Source organism: Salvia splendens, chromosome 4, assembly GCF_004379255.2.
Source record: "Salvia splendens isolate huo1 chromosome 4, SspV2, whole genome shotgun sequence".
Taxonomy (NCBI): Eukaryota; Viridiplantae; Streptophyta; class Magnoliopsida; order Lamiales; family Lamiaceae; genus Salvia; species Salvia splendens.
In genome coordinates, this window is record NC_056035.1 from 27,181,661 (window position 1) to 27,199,978 (window position 18,318).

The 18,318-nt window shown below is 43.1% G+C and overlaps 1 protein-coding gene across 1 annotated transcript; it reads right to left on the reverse strand.

The window, feature by feature from the left end:
• Nucleotides 1–5,500: 5,500 nt before the first annotated feature.
• On the reverse strand, nt 5,501–6,762 carry LOC121800903. Its single transcript, XM_042200392.1, has 2 exons — nt 6,083–6,762; nt 5,501–5,876 (listed from the first exon to the last, which is right to left on the reverse strand). The coding sequence occupies exons 1-2, from the start codon at nt 6,760–6,762 to the stop codon at nt 5,501–5,503; spliced, it is 1,056 nt and encodes a 351-aa protein (XP_042056326.1).
• Between the last annotated feature and the right edge of the window lie 11,556 nt (nt 6,763–18,318).

An 18,318-nucleotide genomic window follows, 5' to 3' on the forward strand; every position in this document is an offset into this window, starting at 1 on the left:
ATATAATACTTTGAAACTTGAAACTAGGTGTCATTTTAACAAGGCAGAAAACTGGCAGAACTGCGCGACTGTTTTGTAAAAATCACTATAAATTCACCCGACCTCATATGAAGCTAAATTTTGGTCACAATACATAGGGTACATTAAAGTTCATCCATGAAGATTTTCACACTGAAATCACGTCATTTAGTCAGTCATATCACATATTAAACTCTCTGGTCGGAACATACAATTTCTGACAGCACTGCGCAGTTCATTTGAAACATTTACCATAAATTCATCCAATGCCCAAAAAGGCTGAAAATTTAACACGACTCAGAAAACACTTCAAATATTCATCTAGTTTAATAATCACATCAATCGGAGGTCATTTGGTTAGTCAAAAAGAAAACGAAACATTCTTGGCGAGAACACGAGTTTCTGGCAGATTTGCGCAATCAACTTCAAAAATTTATTACGAATTTCACACGAGACACAGGTAACACCTTGAAGTTTACTTAGTAAAATTTTCATATCAAAATTCGGCTGTTTGATAGGTCAATTACTCATCAGAAGCTACTGGTCGAACATCACAGATAACAGATACACAATTTCTAAATTAGGGTTTCCTTCTCAATCATCCAAACACCAATTCTCATGCTTATAACACACAATCATGCTTGATAAGACTCTCTTAATCATGTTTGCACATAAACTTACATCATTCACCAAAGATTCCAATCAAACTTCACACAATTCAATTGAAACGCATATTTATCAAGGTTTTCAAGCAAACTCACTTTTCCCCCGATTAAACTTGCGATCTACAATTCCTACACCCACTACATGCATGTAGGATTCAAGAACATGGTTCAAACGAAAAGAATGAGGAAAAGTGAAGCCAATATACCTTCTTTGTCAAAACGAATCGGTAGAACCAAGAAACGAGGTGATTCGTCGGAGATTCTTGAAAATAAACTTCAATGGATGCAAGAACCAATGGTGGAAGAAGTTTTTTGGAGAGAATGTGGAGAGGTAGGAGGGAGGCACGAAAATTGAGGGAGAATGGGGGCTAGGGTTTAGTTTAGGTGTTTTTATAGGATTAGGGTTATGTTTAAAATCAATTAATTAATTAATTGTGGGGAAAAATACAATTAAATAAATCCCACAATTAAAAGAATAAAATAAGCATGTGGGAAGGGGAGGAAATTTTTGAAAATTCCATGTAGGAATAGCAAGGAATTTATTTGGTATTTACTTGGAGAGAATATATTCACAACTTAGGAAATAAAAGTGAATATTTCATAAACAAGGGAACAAAATAAATTAAATCTCCAAGTATGAAAATAATGGTGGGGGGCCGAAAATTTCCATAAGGAATTGCACAAGGAAATTATTTAAATCCCCAATTAAAAGAATAGGATTTAAATTAGGCAATTTATTTATAGGAAAAAAGCTCCCATAAAATAGGCAACAATTAATTAAATTCCCACAAGGAAAATATTGCATAGGGGGCGTGTGATATGGAAGAAAAGTAGGAGAAAAATATTCACATCCCCAATTAATTAGACATAGGTATTTATTTGAATAAAAAGGGATTCCACAAATTAGGAAACAAATAAAATATCCTCCAAAATTTAGTGGATGGGCCGAAAATTGCTAACCAAGGAATGTCCCAACTCTCTATTTATTTTTGGTGAAGAAATAAATTATAACATGATTTAATTGGATTAAATTCAAAGGAAGAGAGTCAATAAAGCACCAATTAAATCAAATGAAAATAATTCTTTCTCCTATAGGAGATTTTCGAAAACTCCCAAGGAAAATAAAAATGGAGTTCGAATTCCATGTAGTACCATTTAGGGGTCATTTGGTTTGGATTTAATTTGGATAAGTATCCCAAGATAATTAATTAAATCCAAGAAATGAAATACTATTTCAATAATTAGGAAGGGCCGAAAATTCCAATGAATTGGCTCGAAGAATATAAATGCATGATCCTATTAATTATTTCCCCACATTGAAAAATATAAAACATCTAGCTCATCATTCCACATTAACCACGAAAATTTATTTCACGCAAAACACTTAATCACATAGAAACGAAAGTTTCATAATTCCAAGAATCCAAAATTCGAATAACATATAAGAAGAGTCACAAAAATTTGGGATGTTACATCCTCCCTTTCGAGGCATGGCTCATCATCGAGCGTATGCAGGAAGTTCCAGTCGGCCCCCCTGCTTTGAAGTAATATCTCGCTGGGGAGGGGCTGATGGACCTCCATGTCATCCTCAATCTCCACCACTTCAATCGGCTGTAGCTCTTGGAAATGGGTGGAGTTAGAGCCTCCGCCACTCGAGGGTGACGGGATATTTAAGGAATGGTCGCCTTCTTCTTCTCTAGGGCTAGCTCGACCGGTCTCCTCGATTGGCATCTCGATGTCTGCCCCCTCCAGCCTCGAGGTAGGTACGCCCTCGGCGGGGTGACCAATAGGCTGCTCAACGTCTTCCCCCTTCTCCATAGCATCAAGATCTTCTGTCGGTACAATATATCCACTGTAGTTGTCCACTAAATCCCTTGGGTTAGATATGGGCTTGTGGGATTTAGGGGAGGGAGGCGGACTTTGTGTTTTGGGAAGAGATGCTGGGATTTGGGCTTTGGGAATAGGAACTGGGTTTTGAGATCTGGGGAACACCAGATTTGCTCTGAGGAGGGCGAAAGTCGTCGCGGCGTCCGTCCCTATCGTCAGGCTGTCTAGGAGCCTTTCCAATTGCTCCGACAATCGCGGATCTACTGTTGGAAGTGGGGGAGGGGGAGCGGCCGTGCTAGGGTTTACAGGTGGTGTCGCCGAGGCTGGGACGGAAGTCCGTCGTCCACTGCCGCTGGTACCGGAACCGACGTTCCTTGAGGAGGTAGCTTGGTCGCTGGCTCTGTTCTTCTTCATTTTGCTGGTAGTTGAAATCGGTGGAGATTTGGGCTAGGGTTCCTGCGATTTGAGAGAGAGAGAGAGAGAGAGAGAAATCGAGAGAGAAATTTGGGTACAGTTAGCGTGTGAGGGAAAAAGTGAAGGACGTAGCAGATAAAACCCCTTTAATTTGAAAAAACGATGGTTGGCTTCCCCACGACGCTTCATATATTAGGCGCGTCAGCAATCAAGCGCGCCTTTTCATTTCCCTGCCTTGATCAAGCCACTGCATTTAGACCACAAAATACACCCAGCATCCAACTGATCAAGTGGACAGGTCAATCTAGATGAATACTCAAATAATAACCACTTGATCAGTTTAATCTTCTTTATATTTTCATATTTTATATTTGTTTTGTGTGTTTAACTTTAATAAGGAAAAACATATTTACACTAAGTTACTAAGGAGTCGACTGAGTGCCCTTAGAATGTCACTTGATCAGTTTATAAATTTTTAAATCCACAGTTGGCTCGATCAAGCAGAATACCCAAAGGTACTCAGTTCCTTTTACCTGCGATCACTGGAGAGATTCAGGTATGAGTAGTGGAATTTCTTCCACTACGCACACCTCACTTCCGTCTCTGTAAAGCTTCACCCGATGGCCATTCACCAAGAAGGAAGACGAATCAGGGTTACTTCCTTGGAGTTCGATTGCTCCATTTGCACGTATGGCCACAATGGTATAGAGGCATGCCCACCTTGACCTCAGCTTTCCCGGCATTAGTATGAGTCTTGACTAGAAAAGCAACACCTTCTGCCCCACATTGAGCTCCTTCCTTTGGAGATTCTTGTCATACCACATCTTCGTTCTTTCTTTGTACAACATGGCTGAATCATACGCATCGAGGCAAAGCTCTTCAAGCTCCTGCGGCTGTAATTTCCTCTATTCAGTGCAGGCCTCTGTGTTCATGTTCATCTCCTTAATGGCCCAGAAGGCTTGATGCTCAACCCCCACCGGTAGATGGCACATCTTCCCAAACACCAGTCGGTAAGGGGACATTCCGATCAGAGTTTTGAAGGCGGTCATGTATGCCCAGAGTGCGGTACTCCAGTCGGCGGCTCCAATCCTTCCTCGTTGGGTTCACTGTCTTTTCTAAGATCGCCTTGATCTCCCGGTTGGACACTTCAGCTTGGCCATTCGACTGGGGGTGGTAGGGTGTAGACAGTCGGTGGTCGACGGCGTATTTTCTCATCAGAGCTTCGATGGTCCGGTTGATGAAATGAGTGCCTTGATCAGAGATGATGGCCCGCGGTACCCCGTACTAGGTAAAGATATTTGACTTCAGAAATTTAGCTACCTCTTTGGACTCACAGGTCTTGGTTGCCTTGGCCTCGATCCACTTGGACACATAGTCTACCGCCACCAAGATATATAGATTCCCCTCAGATGATGGGAATGGTCCCATGAAATCCTTCCCCCAAACGTCGAAGATCTCGCAGACTATCACGGGGACCTGCGCAATTTCATCTCTCGCCGAGATTCCTCCAGTCAGTTGGCATCGTGAGCATCTCTTGCAGAATTCATAGGCATCTTTATGAATGGAGGGCCAATAAAACCCGCTGTCAAGCACCTTCCTCGCTGTTTTCTTTGGACCAAAATGACCGCCACAAGCTAGTGTGTGGCAGTGGACCAGTACGTCCTCTTGTTCCCACTCGGGTAGAAGCGGCGGATGACTTGATCAGCTCCCATCTTCCACAAGTAAGGATCATCCCAATAGAAGTAGCGGGAGTCACTTTTGATTTTCTGCTTAACTGTTCTCGTGACCTCAGTACTCGTGGGCAGTTCGTCTGTCACCAGATAATTGGCCATATCAGCAAACCATGGTTCCCCTCTCTGCTGGGTCTCCTTACTCTCAGCTTGGTTGATCAACTGAAGGCTGGACTTGACCAGGTACAGATGTTCTTCGGGAAATGCGTCAGAAATGGCTTCCCCATTTTCCTCTTGCATGATTCGGCTCAGGTGATCAGCCACTCTATTCTCCGAGCCCTTCTTGTCGACTGCCTCCCAGTCAAACTCTTGCAGAAGAAGTACCCCTCTGATCAAGTGCGGCTTCGACTCTTTCTTCGCTAGGAGGTATTTGATAGCCGTGTGGTCTGTGTAGACAATCACTTTTGAACCCAGTAAGTAGGGTCTGAATTTCTCAAAGGCGTAAACCACCGACAGCATCTCCTCTGTAGTATCATAATTCTTCTGTGCTTGATTGAGAGTCTTCGAAGTGTAGAATATCACATGGATTTTCCCATCGATCCATTGGCCCAACACCGCCCCTACTGCATAATCGCTTGCATCGCACATCACCTCGAAGAGGTGACTCCAGTCGGGGGCGCGGATGATTGGCGCACTGATCAATCTGTCCTTTAAAATCTGGAAGGCGGCTTTGCAAGGATCGAAAAACTCAAACTCCACTTCATTTTGTAGCAGCCTCATCATGGGTTGGGCAATCCTTGCAAAATCTTTTATGAAGCGTCTGTAAAAGCCTGCATGGCCCAGGAAAACCAGGATTTTCTTCTGATTACTGGGGTATGGAAGCTTCGCAATAACAGCCACCTTGGCTTAATCAACTTCAATCCCTCTTCTTGATACAACATGGCCCAGTACGATGCCCTCAGTCACCATGAAGTGGTATTTCTCAAAGTTCAAGACCAGGTCCTTCTGTTGGCATCTCTCCAGCACTCTGTTTAGGCTATGGAGCTCTTGCTCAAACGTGTCCCCATAGACAGTAAAGTCGTCCATGAAGATCTCAATACAATCTTCTAACAAGTCGGAGAAGATGCTCATCATGCATCTATGGAAGGTCCCTGGGGCATTGTAGAGTCCGGACGGCATCCTTCTGTAGGCGTAGGTGCCGAAGGGGCATGTAAATGTTGTCTTCTCTTGATCATCTGGGTTCACAGCAATTTGGAAGTAGCCACTATACCCATCAAGGAAGCTGAAGTATTGCTTCCCGGCCAATCTCTCAAGAATTTAGTCAATGAATGGCAGCGGGAAATGATCCTTCTTCGTGGCTGCATTCAGCTTCCTATAGTCTATGCACATCCTCCATTCAGTGACGGGCCTTGTTGGAATCAACTCATTTTTCTCGTTCTTCACCACTTGGATTCCACCCTTCTTTGGCACCATATGAACTGGACTGACCAGTTGCTATCCGGAATGAAGTATATAATTCCGATAGAGACCATCTTGACTATCTCCTTGAGCACTTCCTCCCTCATGTTGGGGCTGAGCTTGCGTTGCTGGTCAAGGTGGGGCTTTGCTCCTTCCTCTAGCCGGATGTGGTGCATGCATAAATCTGGGCTAATTCCCACCAAATCCGTCAACTTCCACCCGATTGCTTTCTGATTGCACCTCAGTACCTCCAGCAATTGCTTTTCCTGTCCCTGGGTCAACTGATTGTTGCTGATTACTGGCAGCGTTTCATTCTCCCCCAGATAGGCGTACTTCAAATGTGCTGGAAGCAGCTTCAATTCTTTTGCGGTTGTGGCTAATTCAGTAGGCAGAGGGTTCTCTTCCTTTTCTCTTCTCAGTGGGGTGCCTTGAGCAGGCAGCTTCTCGACGTTTGACAGATGAGCTCTCCCGCTTGAACCAGCTGGCCGCGGTCGCTCGTAAAAATCCATCACCGCTTTTGCGATGGCTTGATCATCCATCTCCCCAACTTTCATAGTCTCGTACCAGTCAGCAATTTCCTTCTCAACCTCTTCGTCTGCTGCGGAGTCGGTGAATTTCCTCTGTAGGAACTCCTCTTCGAGATACTCTTGCACCAGAGGCACGGTTACGTCCACCGAGTACACGTTCTCACTGTCCGTCGGCCTTTTCATTGCTTAGTCAATGTTGAAAGTGAATTGATCTCCTTTGAAGTCCAAACTGATCGTCCCATTGCGGACGTCAATTACAGTGCTGGCTGTGGACAGGAACGACATTCCCAATAAGACTCCACTAGACTCCTTTGCTACTGGATCTGTCATTTTGATGACGAAGAAGTCGGCTGGGTACAGGAAATTGTTCACCTTAACTATCACATCTTCGAGAATTCCCTCGGGGTGAATGCAAGACTTGTCAGCTAGCTGTATCATGATGTCGGTGACGAGCTTAGCCTCTCCCAGCTTCTTATATATGGAATACGGCAATACATTGATAGACGCCCCGAGATCGCACATTGCGTGCTCAACTTGAATGCCTCCAATCGAGATTGGGAGTGTGAACATCCCTGGGTCGGACTTCTTTGACGGGAGATCACTCCGCTGGATCACTGCAGAGACATTCTCCTCTGTAATCATTCTTCCTTCTTCATTGACCTTTCCCGCCAGGTAGTCTTTAACAAATTGCTGAAAGGGGGCATGTTCAATGCCGTCAAGAGTGGCACTTTGACTTCCACGTCCTTGAATAAGCTGGCCACATCAATCATTGCATCCCTCTTCCTTGTAATCATCCCGCGGTAGATGTAGGGCTTGGTCTTCTCAGTTCCATCGCCTTGACCTCCTACTGAGGTCTCGCCGCATACCTTCCATTTTCCCTTATCTCTTCCTCCAACGGCTTGATCATGGAAGCTTAACTCTGCTTCTTCTTTGCGGCCCTGTCCAGATGTAGATACTGGGGAACTTTCAGGTGGAGTGGGGCTTTGATACACCTTCCCTGACCTTAGGGAGACCTCGCTGATGTTCTCCCGCCCAGTGGGCTGCACCGTGGCTGGGATCTTTCCTTCATTCCCTCTCAACTCCCCCAGTGACATGGCAACTTGAGAGAGTTGCTTTGTAAGCATATCCAGAGCTGCGCTCTGCTCTTTTTACGCCTTCGGGATTTCACGTATCGTATCATTCTGATGGTGCGGAACTATATCCTCTCCCGAACCTTCATTCGGGTGCCTGTTATATCTCTGATTAGAAGATCCTCCACCGTGGCTGGGCTGAGGGTAGTCTGACGGCCCATAATTATCAGATTGTTACTGGGGCTGATGGTATGGTTGGTTCCCTTGGTACTGTTGGTTCCCTCTTTGATGCAGTGGAATGTAGCTCACCACCGGATTGTTCGGTTGTCTCCCAAAGATGCTTGACTGGGGGCCTTGATATTTGTATCCCCAATTCCATTCCTGTTGTATGCCTGTCCAGTTGGGCTGACCTCCGTTGGACCAGTTACCCTGGGGTTCGCCTGACCAGTTGCCTTGACCACCTTGCCTTCTGTTTCCTCCGGTGTTTGGTCTTTCTTGAATTCGAGCAGGCCAATTGGGCTGCCCTTCGGAGGGTTGTGTCTGCTGAAAAGTTGGTTGAGGCAGTTGTCTTTGGCTCTGATCAGTCCACCTGAAATTTGGATGATCTCTCCATGGAGCATCCCTCTTTTTTTCCTGGATCCAGTGGCCATCCGGGCTCCAATGGCCGACAGCGTTTACTTGATTCGGAGCTTTTGGCTCAGGAGGAAACTCGCAATAGTAATAATGGTGCTTCTCCGGAGGTGGTGGCACACACGTCTACTCCTTAGGGGCTGGAGGTGGAGGTGCTCTGGCCTTCTCCACGACATCTAGCAGCTTTTTCTCTATTTGCTCAAATCGAGCCTCCAACTTCTCGTTGCTTCGCGCATCTGCTGCGTGCACCTCTCCTCTTCTGTAGTGGCCTCGGGAGGTATCATAAGATCTTTTTTCTTTGACCAACCTCTCCAGAGTATTCTTTGCTTGACTGAACGGGGTTTTGGAGAAATCCCCTTGGGCAGCTAAATTGAGGTCGTTTTTGCTGTCCATAGTCAACCCACCATAAAAGGTTGAATAGACCTCCCGCTCTCCCATTTTGTGATTAGGACACACTTGCAGCAGTCCCTGGAATATGTCCCAATATTGCTCGAGAGGCTTATCATACTCCTGCCTCGCCTCTGTAATTTCTCTCTTCAAGGCACTTGTCTTTCATGTTGGGAAGAAGCGGTCCAGGAAGATCATGCGGAACTCGGCCCAGGTTCTAATCGAGCTTTCTGGCAGCCTTCTCAACCAGATTCCTGCATCACCCTTCAAAACGAAGGGTATCACCTTGAGCCTGTAATCTTCTTACATGGATCCAACTGGTATTGGTTGAAAGTCACAATATCTGCAAAATTCCTCCAAAAAGGTATAAGGGCATTCCTTCGGAAGTCCATAGAAATTTGACAGCACCGCAAGCACCCTCGATTTGATTGCGATTGCCCATATTCCTGGGGTAACTGTGATGGCATGAGTGGGCTCCTTCTCGTCATAAGCGTGTAGGGAGCCAATTCCCCAATAGTTGTCTACGACGGCCATCTTTGCTTCTACTTCTTCGAGTAATGGTATTTCATGTTTAACCGGCGTGGACAACTCTCCTTCCTCCTCACTGGTCAGTTGCTCAGTAGTAGATGAAGATGCGGTTGCTGCTAACGCGGCTCTATAGCGAGTGGTTACTACATCGGCCTCCTGGACTCGCCACTGAGCGTTTGTATTTCTGTAAATGAGAGGATGATTCCAGTGTCCTCCGCGGTGGTACCTTCTCATGAAAAGAAGGAAAAACAAATTATAAGCAAGAAACAAATCTATTTACACCTATGCATTAAACACATCCATGTAATAACACAATGTTTCCCCGGTCGGTGCCATTTGGTGGTTCTTTCCTTTCGAACCCAATCAATCGGGCATCCGCTCGCCAGTGAATAAAGACGAAAGTGTCGGCTAAAATAAAAAAGGGAGAGGATGAAGAATTCGCGGATCAAGTTATATGGGAAAATAACCGACCGGGTGGATCATTTTGCAAATGTCGTTGTGACTTGATCAAGGCGCTTCTCTCTCTCACAAGAATATTTATAATTCCCTAACATGCAACCTACTTGTAACAGTAAAGCAGCAAGTACGGGGTCGATCCCACAGAGAAACTGGTGCGTTGAGTGTGTGTTTAGTGAATAAGGTTTTGCTGCAGCCACGCTTTAAGTTGGGAGTTTTAAACTATAGGATTAAACTAGGCAAAATGTAACTACCTACTTGATCCAGGAACATATCATGCTGAAAACCGTAAACTGATCAGGTATGCGACAGACTGAAAATAAAGGACTTAGCTACTTTAACATGCTACGAATCTACGAAACACTTTTCCATTCAATATTATGAAAGCTTAAACTTTGGATCTGGGTATTTAAGACTAAACTAAGCTCAAACAGTCAACAAGATTTCCGAAAACAAACAACTTTGATTTAAAACAGAACTTAGAACAGATCTTGGAAAATGCGGAATATAAAACAAGAACGATTACTTTCAACTACTTAACAAACACGAAATTTAACTAAGTAACTAGAAATGAAATGAAAAAAGTGATAGATCTGAGAGATCCTCGGTCGGAAACTGAAACGGCGGCGAACGGATCTGGATCTCTCTATCGCGTTCCCTTCTACTATCTAGCTAACCATTCTAACTCTCTACTGAAAAACGGAACTAAAACTACTGATAAAACAAAATAAATGGGAGAAGAAAGAAAAAACCCCAAAAACTCCTCAGCTATGGCGATGTGCCCTCTATTTATAGGCTCTTCGTAACAACCTCCAGTTGTGATAACAAATTTGGCAGCGAATCTTCGTCCTTGCTGGAGTTGCGCGTCTCATCTGTCGATACGTGTCCTCCTTCTAGAATGTAGTGGTCCTTGATAACCGATTGAGGATCGCTTTCTAGCGCATCGGATATACGTGACTTCTTTCTGTTTCGCAGTGGTCCCCCGGCTGACTGCTTGATCGTCAACTTGATCAACCCACACTCTTTTTAGCCTTTTCTGCCTTCTGCGCTAGCATGATCAGTTTGGCTTTGCTGCCCTTGGTCAAGCGGCATTCCTGCACAATTAACACTCGATTTTCACGTAAAACTGATCAAGTAAAACTGATCAAGTATCCTACATTTTACCCTCTAAACCAATGCATGAAATAGACCTTATCAGTAATCTTCCTCAATCGAATTAGGAGGTCTCTTCTTAATACTGCAAAGTTTGCAAAACTCATAGAGGAATTCATACGGACACTCAATCTTCCACCCGTAGAAATGTGGCATTACGGACAGCACGTTCGTCTTGATGTCAATCGCCTAGTGGGCAGGGGTAATGACAATGGCTTGGGATGCCTCACCATTCAGATGGGCGGATCGTTATCAATTACGTCTGCCATACTTCTTGTACTTTCCTCCTTTGTTTCTGAAAACGATTCTGGTTCCTTCTTAACTGGTGAGGTCGGGTCCTCTTCACTTCCTGAACTCAACTGGAGTGGGTCAGCTGTTGTGAACCCTGATCTGGTGGTTACAGGGGCAAGTACTTCCTTAGGTTGCCAGCTGAACTGAGTGTCTCTCCAATTGGGTGCGTGATTCCAGTTCCCGAACTTTGAGCCTCAGCTCATAAACTGAAAACCAAAAGAAAAACAACAAATCAAAACTATATACACCAAATCACTCTAAACACAAACATATTTAACGCCATCCATCCCCGACAACGGCGCCATTTGAAGTAGCTATGAAACAATTTGTACACTAGGTGTTTCTCAATCCAACAGGTCTAGAGGATTCACTAGATCACAAGGTCTAGGAGATCATGAATCTATATGAAATAGATCCTTTAGAAATTGATTCCCTAGGGCACTCCTTCTTCATGATTTGTCATTTTTTCCCTCCGAAAAAGGATCCTTTAGAAATTGCTCCTTGCTAAACTTTTGCTTCCAGCCAGTGTTTTCGTCATTTCCTCGGTGAGGTTTGGCGCTTTTCACTTCACTTTTCCTCACTTTTATCTGCCCAGTTGATTTACATGCATTTCCTGGATCTGGCAAATTTTTCACGCACCTAAACTTACAAACACTTATTAGTTCATTGAGATCACAAAATTTAACTCATAACTGATGCATGAAATGAGTTTTATCAATTGGACTCTTATGAATCTCATTTACCCATTTCCAAATTTACTGAGAAAACAGTTATCCAAGTTTGAAGTTCTTGATCATATAAGAAGCTTCTAAAGTGTTTTACTTTGCTATCTTGGTTGAAGATAACTACAAGAAATCCGTTCTTATCTCGTTCAAATGTGATAATGATTAGGTTGAGGAAGCTTGTCAATTTGTTGAGATGTGGAGTCTTCAAACTTCATATAATATACCACTTACTGTAAGTTCGAAAACCAATTATAGACAAGGTGGAAACATTTGGATTTGGCCAGTTTGTACCGTTGTATATATCATCAATGATCTCATTCAAAAAAATATAGACAATGTGGAAAAAAAAACCTTCCTTACGGAAAGAGAGGATCCTCTCAAAAGCAAGAAGACTAGTCTTTATCAAATTGGTCCTAAACAACTCCCAATGTCTTATCTCGGTTATTTCTGAATGCCAAAGAAGCCCACTAATCGCATTATTCAACTATAGAGACAATTGTTTTGAACTGAAAAAGGTTGTAATTTGGAGTTGGTGGCCTTCAGAGTGATTGAAATCATTATTTTAGGTCATTTCCTTTTTACTCTCCAAACTTCACCCTTTGTCCATTTTATCCCGCGGCACTACTTATGAGAACAAACTTGAATTATAAAACCAAGAGGAAAAATAATGCAAATGCGATTCACATTAGTGGTGCCCGGACATATGAATGACATCGAATGATGTAAGAGATTGAATTAGTTTGTGAAGCCGCGTCACGTATAACCAACGCCGGCATACTAATACTGTCATTATTTCATATCTCTTTCATATCTTGCATTATTATTTAGTTGCATTGTTTCATAATTTAGAGATTGTATATTTTTTCCATATCTTGGTTGTCTTACTCATTAAGTTAGTATTAGTATTAGTATTATATTCCCTCCGTCCGTGAAATGTTGTCTAGTTTTTTTCATTTTTATCCGTCCGCAAAATGTTGTTCACTTTGTTGGCCCCCCACTTTCCACTAACTCATTACACTCACATTATATTATAAAACCAATATATAACTGTGGGACCTAGAATCCACTAACTTTTCCCATTCACTTTTTTTTCACATTTCTTAAAACTTGAACTGGGTCAAACATGGACAACATTTTGCGGATGAAGGGAGTAAACAGGGCTATTGTTATTCTCTTCAATCAAGCAAAGAAATAATCTATTTTTATCTATTATTGAATTTACTTTTTCTGTTTAGAATCTCACAAATTACCGATTGTCAGAGCATGGTTTCTCTGCGACTTTCTCTATCTTCTCATGCTTGATAAGGACTTATCCTTATCAACTGGTGCTTTCACCTCGTTCTCATCCTCTCATCTTCGTTCATGGCCGAGTCTATTTCGGAGTGGGGAGAACGGAGTCCCTGATCATGCCGCGCGCCACGATAGGGACGCACGCCCCGGATAATTCAACAGCCGCACTGCTGGAGAATATTCTCTCTAGGTTTGCCCGAATCGAGACCACATTGATTGAGCATGAGTGCTGACAGACCCCCGTTGTACACTGCCGCACAGTGGCGCCAATATACTCGGCTGCACACCTAGAGTTCGAGCCCCTACCTGATACGCTCGGATTTTGCACGGTTTTAAGGCCATCTTTTGGTCCTTTTTCAATGTCAAAGTTGCATTACATGTCCATTATTTGCATATTTTATCTATTTTGGTATTTTGATATGTTTTGTGAGAAATGTGCATATTGAACCTAAAAAGGGAGTCAAAATGTGAAGTTGGAAATCTGGAGATGTTCTGCATGTCTAGCGGTCCGCTGCAACACAGCCGGCGACCGCTGGCGCCCAACGACCGCTAAGCCAGTAGCGGTCCGCTCCGGGAAAGTTGTGAATGAAGAAAGACATGCCCAGCGACCGCTAGAGAATGCCTGGCAACCATTGAAACAAGTGCAGCGGCCCGCCGACCAAGAGACAGAAGCCTTAGACAAACCCACAACGACCGCTGGCCAAGGTGCAGCGGCTAGCAGAATTTGCTCTACTTTCTCTCCAAGATTTACCTTATGTTGCAATCATTTTCCTTATTTGAAAATAGATGATTTTTCCCCTATAAATAGTCCCCAAAGCTTCATCAAAAATAGATCTTCTGTTTGCAAAATATTTCCAGAGCTTAAAAGTTAGAGTGCTTCATTGTGCAAGGAGATGAAAAAGGATTCAATATCATCAAGGCTACAAGGATTCAACCTTTGGGTTTTATTGCTTTAGTTCTTATGCTTTCATTGTCTTCCCTTCAATCTAAGTTTTTAGCTTATTATATCATGTGTAACTAAACTCATAGGATTCTAGGGATTTGTTTATTGATGTTAGTAACTTTTATTGGTTTATACAATTCCTATTTCTATTTAACATCAATTTGTTCTTACTTTGTTTCTTCCGTAAGTTAATGGATAATGCTTCACGCTTGGGTGATACATTCAGTGATGATTTAATATAACTTGCTACATAATCGTGAAACGAGGTTGGCGAGTTAGATCCACTTAATAGACACTACAATTAGCTTCCTTTAAAACGGCACTGTTAATTGAGAATGAGGACTTTTTAATGGTCTTAGGAGCTTTTAGGAGTTACGTATCTAGGATTGACAACCCTAATGTTTGTAATCAACGTTTGTATCGCATGAGCATAAACTAGGTGACTCGTTCTATCAAAGTAAGAACCGTGCTAGGGTGTTGTAGTTGGAATTTGTATAACCATAATTGTGAAAGCACATCCCTTGAACTCCCTTATCTCTATACTTTTATCTTCGTGTTTATTTGCAATTAGTTGTTTCTTTTCTTTCAAAAGTTCTTTGTTTTCAAAAAATCTCCAAAACTTTCGGTTTTCCAAATAGTAATTGAGTTTTAGTAGAGGATAGACAATCTGTGTTTGTTTTACCCGTGATCGATATCCGATACTAGCCTTTAGCTATACTATTCCTACTCTATATACTTGCAGGTATTTATAGTGCTAATAAAAAGTGCATCAAGTTTTTGGCGCCATTGCCAAGGAAAGCAATTCACTTTGGGATTGATATCTTCAAACAGACAATTTTACTACTTTGGATTTTACTGCTTTCTTTTTAATTTTTATTTTCTTTTTTTTAATGGATCTCTTCACAGGAATGGAAAACCATACGGTTACAGTGATGAGCGGCAAGGAGGGTATTATGAAGAGTGCTATAGCTCCGACCAAGGGGGATCATACTATGACCCAGACTGCTTTGATTATTCATACGATGCACAGGATTATTATGCTAATGAAAATTCTGAAACATGTGTAGGTATGGAAGAGCAACCCCACTCCAAATGGGAGGAAATGTTAGAAATTTGCATCACCGAGGTTTAGGAAAATAGGAAGGTGACCAATCAGAGGTTGATCAATTTGGAAAGAAACACCAGCTTATTCGAGCAAGGATTGGCAAGTCTAGCTGCACAAGTAGGTGATTAGGAATATAATATGGGGGTTTTGGCCACTGCAATAGGGAGCAAGCACACTCAAGGGACGCTTCCTAGCTGGCCAGAGATCAATCCAAAGGGAAAGTGTCATGTCGTGCACCTTCGCAGCAGGACCACATACTAGCCTCCACAAGCAGCAGACTTAGGCAGGGGAAGGAAAGAAAAAGAGCAGGAACCGACTGACTTCACGCCAGCTGCTGGTCAAACCAGCAGCCCGCTACAGATTCTCACAGTGGTCCGCCAGAAGCCCCCTAGCCAGCCAAGCCCGATTCGGACACAGATACAGAGCTTTCGCCAGCAGCCGCTACACCACTTCGTAGCGGTCCGCCACCGGAGCTTCAGCCGCTACACCACTTCGTAGCGGTCCGCCACCGGAGCTTCAGTCCCCAGATTCACAGTTTCCCAACACTGGCACCATTCCTTACCCCCAGCGATTAAAGAGTAAAAGGTTAGACGCCCAGTTTGCCAAGTTCTTGGAGGTCAAGAGCAAGGTCCACATCAACATTCCACTAGTGGAGGCGCTGCAACAAATGCCCAACTATGCCAAGTTCTTGAAAGATGTGGTCGCTAAGAAGAGAAAGTGGGAGAAATACGAGACAGTGAACTTAACAGAGAATTGCAATGCTATAATTAAGAAGGGATTGCCTACCAATCATAAATATCCTGGGAGTTCTACTTTATCTTGTGTTTTGGGAAATAATGTAGAAGGTAAAGCATTGTGTGATCTTGGAGCAAGTATCAATTTAATGCCTTTATCTTTTTACAGGAAGCTCAACATTGACAACATCCATTCCACATAAATTACCTTGCAGATGGCGGACAGAAGTACAACAACACCAAGGGGGATTGTAGAAGATGTCTTTGTAAGAGTAGGAGAATTCATTTTTCCCGCAGACTTTATTGTTTTGGACATGCAAGAGGACAAGAAGGTGCCTTTGATAGATGTACAGAAAGGAGAGCAAACATTGCGGTTGCATAATGAGAGTATCACCTTCAACATCTATGTGTTAGGGTTTGTATGCTAGAAATCACCTTTCGAGTGATTGAATACTGTAAATCTCAAATTATTATTTTCCAATGAATGCAACAGATTATTTTTATCGTAATGTTGTTATGTTTTATATTTAATGGATGTTTATTGCATATTTAAATGTATAAGTGAACATAACAAAATCTAAGTCTTTGTTTTAGTAGACCGGTTGTGGGCTGCGCTCAATTTAAAGTACGCGGTCAGTCCTGAACAAAGAAAAATAAGAATTTCACAACTTAGATAGGCCTAGACTACCTATCATGAAAGGTTGCAATGTCAGTCCGATTATTTCTATGCCCGTTGGTGTGGTATAGCACTGAATGGATCTAACAGCAAGACGAGTCTTTATGCTATCTACTGAAAGACGAGGTCTTGATAATTAATTTCTTAATCAATGTACGTTAGCATTGACCATACGATATTGAGTATCTACTACTTTGACTTACCAAAGGTGTGGGTTTTTCGTCACCCAACGATCCAGGTATATTGGGTAGTGGTGATCATTATCTGGCAGTGCTAGGATTGCTATTTTGTTGAATCGTGCGTGAGGAGAGTCTCGTTTGATAACATCCACAAGAGGAGCTCGAAACAAGGTTTTATTATTCGGAACCTAGCTAGTTGGAGTTTGATTACTCTATGAATAATAAATAAGAGTTTCTTGTTAAGTCCACTCTTGGAAATTAAAATATGTTAATTAATTAAGTCCGTAGCAGACATTGATTCATTAATGGATGTTTCTATCTTAAGCGCGGGAAATAAAATTAAACAAATTAAAGGAAACCCAGAATACTTGTAATTTCGGATTTGGAAAGGCAGTGCAATATTACTTCTGTAGTGGCTGCTTGTAATATTCCAATATAAGCTTGTATTAAATTGTGGGTTCAATTGAATTAGTAAAAAGCTAATTTGGTGAGGCCATGTCCAAATTCTTCCTTAGATCCCTGACTGGACCCAATACGTGACTTAATATAAATAGGAGAATAAAGGAGACAGAAAACAACACTTTTTCTCTTCAAAATTTTCGTCCACTCCTTTTGAGAGAGAAAGATCGAAAATTGTTTTCTTTCGTGAGCAGAGTTCTGTCTTCGTTATTCAAGTCCTAGTACACTGGTGAGATTTTCCCACACAAATATCAGTCTACAGTCCACAACACCAGTCAGAAGATCCGAGGTTGAGTTGTGAAGATCTTCACGTGGAGAAGACGCAAGCCATCTTCGATTCTTAAGTGAATCAACGAGGTAAACTGGCTAACTCCGTAGTATATATGTTTTAGGATTTATTTTTTCTAAAGCATGATTTTGATTCAAGTTATGAGCATGATACGTGGGATAATTACGCGAATAGAATTTGTCTAAATGATCTGCTAAATAGATCAAATTCATGTGATCGGTTTTATTGATGCACGCTTCCGCTGCCAACCCCTTGAATTGGTATCAGAGCCAGTCTTTGGCTCTGATTATGTGGATTTAAATTTCGTGAAATTCATGTATGCATGTGTTATTTGATTTCGAAGCATATTATTGTTGCTTTTTGTAATATTTTATGATAGTAGAACTCAAGAACAATCGAATCAAAGAACTTGAATCCGTCGGCGCTCGCGCCGAGACGGATCGCACCACGTGCAATCGAGAGTGGGTTATCGATTGAGTGGGAGCTAAGGGTGTATGATCACAGGGCGACGCGCAGACGAGCGTGGGCTCGTGCGCGGCACCGACCGAGACCGCTAACCCTAGGTGGCTCACGCCCAAAGGCTCGACGAGATGGTGGCTGGTGCGGCGTGGCGGCTCGTCCGAGAACCACTGAGACACCGTGAGACACCGCCCCGAACCCTAGGCGGAAGGTTTCCGAGACGAGGATCCAGGCGAAGGCTAAGAGCGACGCGCCCTTGTGCGCGCAGCTGGCCGAAGCAGTGGGAGCTTCAGGTCTCGGTAGGCCGAGACGGGCGATGAGCCACTGGCCGAGACGAGCCGCGCCTCCGCGCAAGCTCCTGGCCGA